We start from the raw sequence: 9,224 nt of genomic DNA, 5'->3' as shown, positions 1-9,224 counted from the left end.
GTTCCTCATAAAATTCTCCCCCAGAATCATATTTTAAAGAAAACAATAAAATCTAGTGTGTGATGTCCATGTATATATATCATCTGATTTGAGGTAAGTGAATTTCATATCATTTGGCGCACAAGCGTTGTCTGCCAGCAGGACTTTGCCCGACTCTTTAGCTATTAGAGGATTTATGTCCCCATTGGTGGGTGCAGTAAGACTGGCACACAAGCACCAGACCAGACCTTGTTTGCAAAGATTTAAGACCAGAGCTCATGCGGCTAAGCCGTAGAGAGACGTTGGGTGGTTTCCAAGATTTTAAGACCACTAAAGCCATTGATTTATTTGTCTGTGTTTCTAGAATGCTGGTGACCTAATAAAAAAAATAAAAAAAATGAATAAATAAAATAGCATTCCAGTTATTTAATCTTTCTCCTGATGTGATTTATATAGCTTCAAAACTCATTCAGCCCATGACCTACAGTTCACTTCCTGTTTCTCTCAAAGCACTTCCTTTGGACTTGTTGGATTTGCAGTTTCAGTGACATTTACGATAATTGTGGGTGGGTGTATGTATGTTTGTGCAAGTGTGTGAGGGTGGGGTGGGTGATAGAGTGTGCATATGCATGCCTGCTTTGACTAGAGTTGTTGGTTGTTTTTATGTCAGAGCACTCACAAACACATAGACACAATAGACACAGCCTTCAAGTGTTGACAGTGGACTGTGAATTTACTGTGATTTCCAGATCTGTCTTGAAGAAAAGAAGGAAAAAATAGACATTTCCTCTTGGCCTTCGGGTTACACTTAAACATGCACATAAGCACGCCTCCAAAGCCACGCGAAGGACAAGCACACACAAACATGTACACGCCTCTACACACATGCACACATCCGTTCTGTTCTATTACATTCCAGTTAATGAAAACACACTTAACCCTGCATACAGTGTAATTGCTATAAAATGCAGTTTTAACATGCAGATGTCTCATTCGTTGAATTACATACAGAGTAAAAACAGTAGTCAAACAAAAAACACAATACTGTCATTTTGTTTTTACTGTCAAAAAACATTTTGATTTCCTTAGGGAGTACATTTCTTCTCACATTGACATGAATATAACAAGTCTTTGTATTGCTTTCAATATTTATAAGGTCTTTTGTTGTTTTGTGTTGTTTTAAACTTCTAATTGTAATGTCATGTGTATTGTCTTAAAATGTAAAACTATGAATATTCAAAATGTTACAATAATATATATATATATATATATATATATATATATATATATATATATATATATATATATATTATTGTAAATAAACTTGTGGTCTGAGGAGCAGTGTTGGGTATGTTACTCAAAGTAATTTACTACAAATTACTAATCACTTCTCTTTTGTAATGAGATTGCTTAGTTGTAAAAGTTATCACATTATGAATTACTTTACTTATAAAGCTGAAGTATGTCATTTCTGCAACACAACCGCCACCAAAGAGATTTGCAAAAATAAACTGTTTTCAAAACAGTTTCTGAATACACCCCCCATCTGCAGTTGTTCAAACAGTCAGATAGTCCTGCCCCCAAAGTAATGTTGTTGTGGTGGGCCTAAGCAGGTCACTCAAAACAAACACAATAATTGTAGGCCTTGTCCACACTAATACGTTTTCATTTGAAAACGCATCTTTTTCTCTCCGTTTTGGCCTTCTGTACACACTGAGACTGCGTTTTTGTCCACGAAAACTGAGCTTTTTGAAAACGCACTCCAAAGTGGATAAATTAGAAAACGCAGTTTTCGCGTTGTGGTGTGGACTGTGAAAACGGATGCTTTCGAAAACGATGATTCATTTTTAGTCATGTGACGCATTCAGTCCAAAACAAGATGGTGGACAATGTTGTATTGCAGTTGTTTTGGCTACTCTCCAGTTTGATTGCGTTGTTAAAGATTAATGTTAGTTTGTACATACTTCAGCTTACATTTCTTCGACGGAGACGGGATGTTTACTCGCAGTTGTTGTTCAGCGGTGGAACGCGAGGACAGTTGCATTTCAGACCGTACATTGAAAATTCTGAATGAAAATATGACTTTCTTTTTCTGCTGAACACAAGCGATTTAGAACAATAGTTCAGCTCTGTAGGTCCATACAATGCAAGTGAAAGGTGACCAGAATTATGAAGGTCCAAAAAGTATATAAAGGCAACATAAAAGTAATCCATATGACTCCAGTTGTTAAATCCATATCTTCACAAATGATATAATAGGTGTGGGTGAGAAACAGATCAATATTTAAGTTGTTTCTTATTATAAATCTCCACATTCTCTGTCCCATTCTTCTTTTGTTTTTGGCGATTCCCATTCTTTGTGTATATTGCCACCTACTGGGCAGGGAGAATAATTTATAGGACAAAAATAAATAAATATTGATCTGTTTCTCACCCACACCTGTCTATCGCTTCAGAAGACATATTAAACCACATGACTCGTGTGGATTACTTTTATGCTGCCTTTGTGCTTTTTTGACCTTCAAAGTTCTGGTCACCATTCGCTTGCATTTTATGGACCTATGGAGATGAAATATTCTTCTAAAAATCTGAATTTGTATTCAAATACTGTAGTCAATAAACACATCATAAGATTGTGAAGCACAGACTTTATTCACACCACCAGACTAATGTAAACATATTATTCTTATTCACGAATATGCCTTGGTTGCTTTCTGTGTATTCTTCATGAGTTAAAAGCAGCTCTTACATTTATACAGACGGGATCATCATAGACGTTTTGTAATATTTTGACCAAATCAGAACAGATAACAACACAAACGTGTAACTTCTGAATGAGAGATGTTTAAGGTGATGTACCGGTAGACGTGTGCACTCGCCAGTCACACAACAGACTCGCCGGCGAACAGAGTTGAATCGTGGATTAAATATATTTAAACGTAAAAGTTGGCAATATTTGTGCTGACCTCAGACCTGTATACACCTTTACTGGGACTTGGCATGGATCAACAGCACTTTTTTAGGTTTTTCTTGATATCGTTTTACGGGTGTTTTTCCATTCACTGCCATCGTTTCCTCCTGCTGATGGTCACAAATATGGCGGCTGTGGGGGAAAAGTGACGTCACTGAAACAGGTCAATAGGTTACATTCAGTGTCGGCACCAGGATGAATTACTTAAGGGGGCACACATTCACTTTACCATAACAGTAGCTACTGTAATGCGACTAAAATGACTGGTGCTGTTTAGGGATGTTGCCATTATATGGTTTCACCATTAACTGTCCGCGATTAAAAATTGCACGGTTAATTTAAGACACAAAATGCTTTATTTACACGTGGCAAAAATACTGTATATGTAATATATAAATTAATAATATAAAGGAGTTTTTAGTTGTAAGCCTAAAAGCGAATATCTCTCGCGCTTGTGCCTGGCTGGTTACTGGCTGCTGTTATGGTTACGGAAGGAGGCTGCCTGTCGTGGACTGAACGTGCACTTTCAATTCACATGAAACTGCACCTTAAACACACGAACTCCAAAATATAAGAAAGGAATTCAAACTACCAGTCTCATAACCATAAAAAGGGACTTAAAGCATCAGTTTGGGAGCATTTGAATAACAGACTGAAGACGATCGGATGTAATACAGACAGTCACAGAAGTCATATAAAGGTAAACATCCTACAAATGGGACAGGGTATTCCACAAGTCCTCCAACAACAAACTAGTGAGTTTATTATTTTTGGCTGTGGTGCTTTTAAAGGGATTCATTGAAAGATGCTTTTTGTAATATTTAAGCGGGCTGACAGCACTGTTCATGTAGTTACTTTCAGCGTGATAAACTTTGAGAAGTTGCGTCTCTATTCATCCTCATTATTTTAAGCATTGCTTGTGTTCAAATTAAATGCATTGAACAGTCAATTTATGTTCCTGTTATTATAAATAGTCCACATGTTTATCTGTGAGATGCTGTGGACAAATTAAAGAACAACATTTTTATGGAGTGTGTTACTAATTCTTTGGTGGGTTGTCTGACAGACATCACATTTCTTTTATAAACTGTTGCAGAAGAAAAACCTGTGGGATGCTGTAAAGTAGGCCAACATATTGTGCACCTCTATTCACCTAAAATAAACTTTTGAAGCGACTCCAAAGTCTCCAGTTACACTGAAGCACAATATTCTGCACCCGGCATGCAGATAAGCGGTGTTGCCTTATGTTGGAGCATCTCTTTTTATTATAAAGTTTCCCTGGGTTAAAAAGCACATTTTATTTTATTTTCTCCCAAAACTAAATAGCATCAAAAACTACCACCGGACTTTCCTTAACAGCTGATGATTATGCTCCTATACACAGATGAGCTCTTTGTGATCTTTTAGTCTTGATAATTAACGATGCGTTTAAATCTTTCCGAACTCCAAGCAAACACTTGTTGATATAAAAGAATATATCAAATCAATCACGCAGTGCATCTACATACTGATCAATTAATAAAAGAATGGAGGGCCCCATTCCAGCTAACAGATCAACATATGTGAAGAGCAACTCCATCCTCCACTTCTTCACTGAGTGCAGATATACAGTATGTCCTTCAGTCTTTCACTTCTGATCCTTCAATAATTTGGGTTTTATTGATATTTGGCTAAATTTCACTTTCTTCATCTGCCGTGTTAACCACAACCAGGCTTGGCGATGTAGGCCCACTGACGTGATCCTGATAGTTTAGCTTGAAAGTTCACCTCAGATAATTATTGTTTATTAATTGTGGAAGGAGGCAAACCTCATTTCACCTTATTCGGCCACATTTTAGGTGGAAACATTTGACGTCGAGTCATTTACCCCCCTGTGGAGCCGACCCTTGTTACATATCTATACATTTCAACAGTACACCAGATTAAAAAGGGCACGTTTTAAGATTAATTTCTACAAGTGCATAACACTCAGCCAGAATTCCTCTTCCTCTCATTCTCTCGTCAGAATTTCAGCTGAGTAGTAAAAACAGCTTTAATGCATTTACTAAATTGAAGTCAGCACAGCTGCCTATCAGGGCGCACATTAACTCATTGCACTCTTCAATCCATTAAACCCCCCCCCCCCCCCGACTCCATTTCTCCAGGCTTTGCAGCTCGCCACGCCTCGCCTCGTTTTTTCTCAATAGTTGTCAGAGCCTCGGGTCACTCGCTAGTCGTCGTGAGGCATCTTCCACTCCTTTACTTTCTGTCTCCACCTTCTCAGGCTCCAGCATCCTTTTGCAAAGGCTGAGAAAACCGTGGACCGTGTGACCAGTTAATATATTTTGTGTTCTTTTGTGTGAGCGCTCTTTCATCCGCCTGCGCGAGGCAGAAAAACAAACACAAATCTCCACGCTTTTCTGCTCAAAGGTTCTCTGCTCAAACTCCGACCATGTCCGGCGAAGACGCACCTGCCCAACAGCAAAACGCCGAGGAGCAGAAGCAGCAGGAGACCAAGACGCCCGCTGAGTCCCCGAAAACCGAGAGCAAACCTGACCCACCTCCCACCAGCGCGTCCACCGAGGCCGCCGCAGCAGCCGCCGCCACCCCAGCGCCCGCCGCGGAGAAAGCACCCGAGGAGGACACCTTCAGCTACCGGGCACTGGTGCTCACCGGTTACGGCGGCTATGATAAGGTGAAGCTCCAGGTGAAGAAGGGGAAACCAGAGCTCAAGAGCGGCGAGGTGATGGTGCGCGTGAAAATGTGCGGGCTAAACTTCGCCGATCTGATGGCGAGACAGGGACTGTACGACCGGCTCCCCTCCCCGCCGGTAACGCCGGGCATGGAGTGCTCCGGGATCATCGAGGAGGTCGGAGAAGACGTGACGGACAGAAAAGTAAGTATATGTTCACTTTAAAGAGTAATTTAGTTATATATTTGTTCAGCAAATGTTCATGTGCAAAGCTGAATCAGTCATTCAAACGAACAACTCATTCTCATACTCTTGTCATATTAACTCACTTGTCCTCCATCGGAGACAAAAGGGGAGCGGGAGGGGCTCCGGTAGCACCGGAGCTCTTGTCGCGTTGACCCGAGCAGTGTGCCGGAACGTTAAACGTTCACGGGAGGGCGAGCTTTGCTTTGGAGTTGTCACTCGTTTTGCCAGTGTGCCCGACTAATCGAAAGTAACACACCGCTCGTTCTCAGTTTGTTAACGGTTAGTCGGTTAATAATGATGATGATGATGATAATAAGCTGTGAAGTTGTCAATTATAATGTATCAGTAATCAAATCAAGAATTTGCAATGGATACATTGACTGTTTGCCCGAGGAAACGCATCCACAGCTACGCGGCGCGACTAGAACGTTCCATTTATAACCAACGCAGCTGTATATTTTTCTTTAACTATAATGACGGCGTTCTCGTCGCGTCGCTCGAGTTCAGTGTAGAACCACCGCCCCTCTTGCGCGCGCTCCTTTATTTCACTCAGAGATAGACAGCTTTGGATGATTTAAGTCTTGCAGACATACAAAAGTATCTAAGGAGTGGTTTATACATTTTTTTTTTTTTTTTTTTTTTTCTCTTAACCGTCGCCGCTTTATGCCCAGTGTCATGTGGGCGCGTGGAGACTTTCCCCACGCGCAGAAAAAAGGGCGAGGCGCGCGAGGGAAAAATTGTAATCGCACGCGCCTTTTGTCATATGCATCGCGCGCATTGTGACACCGACATACTCTCTGACAACATTCATTACAGATTTTGTTCTCCTCTTTTGTCATTTCAAACAACAACAATTAAAGCCACCCCTTGTCTGAACGTCAACGCCTATTTGTGTAGGCATCATTCCAATGAAAAACAATTTCTTAGTATTACGATATGGTAAAACAGACTTTTTTGTATAGTTGGCCAGAACGATTCCATTGGATTAAATACTGTAAATAAACCTTACTTCTCGGGTTACAGTGCTCCATCAAAAGCAGTGTAGCCTTAGTATGACGTGGAGTGATTGACTGGCGCCTTCCTATGTGCTCCATATGAACAAATCGATGAGTCATGCCTGGTGGTCGTTGCACTGGTCTCCATGGCAACGCATCATGGCACCTTCTGTCTTTGTGAGAGTTGGTTGAAAGGATTTGATATTTGTGTTACACAGAATAAACCTAGTTGATGAACACCAGTCACTTTAAACTGTGAAAATGCAAATTTAAAGGGACCGTTTGCAAAAAAAAAAAAAATCCAAACCCGTATGACTTTATTCCGTGGAACATAAAATGAGATCTAAGCGACTGAGTGACCTCAGTCACCATTCACTTTCATTGTATGGCCAAAAGATGCAATGAAAGTGTGTGCCAATTGAGTTTGGAGTTCCATGGAAGGGTTTGGAACGACATAAGGAGGTGTAAATAATGACAGAATTGCCATTTATGGGTGAACTATCCCTTTAAAACTAATAACGTGAAAGGGAGAGCACTAAGGCGTTGGCTGGTTGGTGATGCAGAGGAGGAAGATATAGTTCAGCCCTACCTCAGCCTCGTCTGTCACCGATATTGAATTAAAAAGGTCATCATCCACCCCTTTCTCGCTCTCTCTCTCTCTCTTTTACCGTGTCAGCAAGCAAACAATTTCTGCTTCTCACATTTGGAGATTTGATGGTGTTTGGGGAAGCTGATGTTGTTTGGAGCATGTGAGAAGTGGAATTTGCTGATCATGATGTCCGGAGTAAGAAATGGAGAGAAGATGGCACTGTTTCGATGTTCTAAACATCTCTCTAAACACACTCTTGAGAGCTGTAGAGGTGGATGCTATAGACCATGACACACTCGCACATGACCTGACAGATGTTATGCCTAAACTGCCCTCTTGTGCCCACTCTCGGCCTTTATTAGCATTTTCATAATGAATAATTCATAATACTTGTTGCTTATACGCACACACCGTTTATCAGAGTTCTGCTACAAGGATCCGATGCATCTGTTCACAATTATTTTCCTCTGGACCACATTGTCAGCCTGGAATTTCCTCTTTCTCGCTCGCTCTTTCTCCCTCCCTTTATGTGTGTGATTTGACAGGTCGGTGATAAACAGCGACACAGAGAATATCAGTAAGTGAACAGCAGAGACATGGGGCATTTAGTTGAATCTGGTGCTGTGTAACATTTCTGGTCTAGGAAAAGTATACAAAAAGGAGATTTGGGGAGTATTTGACATACTGGAACACCGAGTCTTTTCAAGTGTAGCATTACTCGCATTTAAGAGCAGTTTAACTATGCTATAAAAGAAGATTTATGGTTTTGTGAGTTGAAGGCTGAGTTTTTTTTTTAGTACTAAAAGAATGAGCATATTTAGAGTTGTATCATTGTGGAAAAAATAATAATAATAATAAAAAAGTTTCACTACACCAGAATGTCACAACAGAACTAGAAGGGGTGACAAAGTTTCCCAATGTTAAAAGAGAGAAGGGGTTACAGAAGTAGAGCAGAAGAGTCTCTGTTATGTAACAATACTGGTGCTATGATAAAAGTATGACCTAATTTGACAATTGCAGGGTTTAAACAAAGCAGAAGTGGATAAAGTGACCAAGCACAGTTTCATATAAAAAAAATATTAAAAGTTGAGTTATTAGAAGTCATAATAACAGGCAAAAAAAAAAAATAAAAAATGGGTAGTTGACAAAAAAAAGAGCAATTTAAAACAAATGGTGACCAGTCAAAATAACAGTCAGAAGAGGCTGTGTATTAAAGTGATTGTACCACAGAAATGGGGTGTTCATCAGCCTAACTGTGGGATGTTTATTGTTGCCAAACAAGAAATCAATTTGGAGCATTAATGCAGAATGTGCGGAGACAGGTGTGCGTTTATCTGCATTCTTCCATGTTTTAGAACATGGCTAATCCAATCATAATTAAGAGTTGGAACCATCGGTTTCATCCACCTTTTTCTTGGAATGCGGAAGTGTCCCCCGAAGCCTGTTTTCTTTTTCTGGTCTCCAGTGTTTTCACTTGCATCTGCATAAATTCTGAGCCGATTAAGTGATGTTTAGCGTATTAAATTTGTACAAACTGGCAAAGTAGTGCAGATACTTTACAGAGTCGCGATGACCGTCTTTTGAAAGTGCCTCATTAAAAGAGCGGGTAGGTGACATGAAGCGATGGATCGAGGTTAGTTTCGCTGACATCATAAACCACTTCAGATTGGCATGACAGCCAAGAACGGCATAAGTTGAGCCTGAGCTAAGTTTTACTTCAGCTATCACGTAAGATGATGGTTGGCTCCATCTGGATCGCTTGTTTCAATAGTT

At 40.3% G+C, this 9,224-nt stretch overlaps 1 protein-coding gene across 1 annotated transcript in view; it reads left to right on the top strand.

Annotated features, from left to right (window-relative positions):
- The first annotated feature begins 5,120 nt into the window (after window positions 1-5,120).
- Window positions 5,121-9,224, top strand: part of LOC127451923 (synaptic vesicle membrane protein VAT-1 homolog) — a 55,518-nt gene continuing 51,414 nt past the window's right edge. The window contains exon 1 of the mRNA XM_051716993.1: window positions 5,121-5,825. Coding sequence (XP_051572953.1) covers window positions 5,382-5,825 — 444 coding nt within the window. The 5' untranslated portion in view covers window positions 5,121-5,381. The remainder of the gene's footprint in view (window positions 5,826-9,224) is intronic.

Source organism: Myxocyprinus asiaticus, chromosome 14 (assembly GCF_019703515.2).
Source record: "Myxocyprinus asiaticus isolate MX2 ecotype Aquarium Trade chromosome 14, UBuf_Myxa_2, whole genome shotgun sequence".
Lineage (NCBI taxonomy): Eukaryota > Metazoa > Chordata > Actinopteri > Cypriniformes > Catostomidae > Myxocyprinus > Myxocyprinus asiaticus.
Note: the sequence above shows the minus strand (reverse complement) of the source record. Positions and strands in the feature narration are given on the sequence as shown.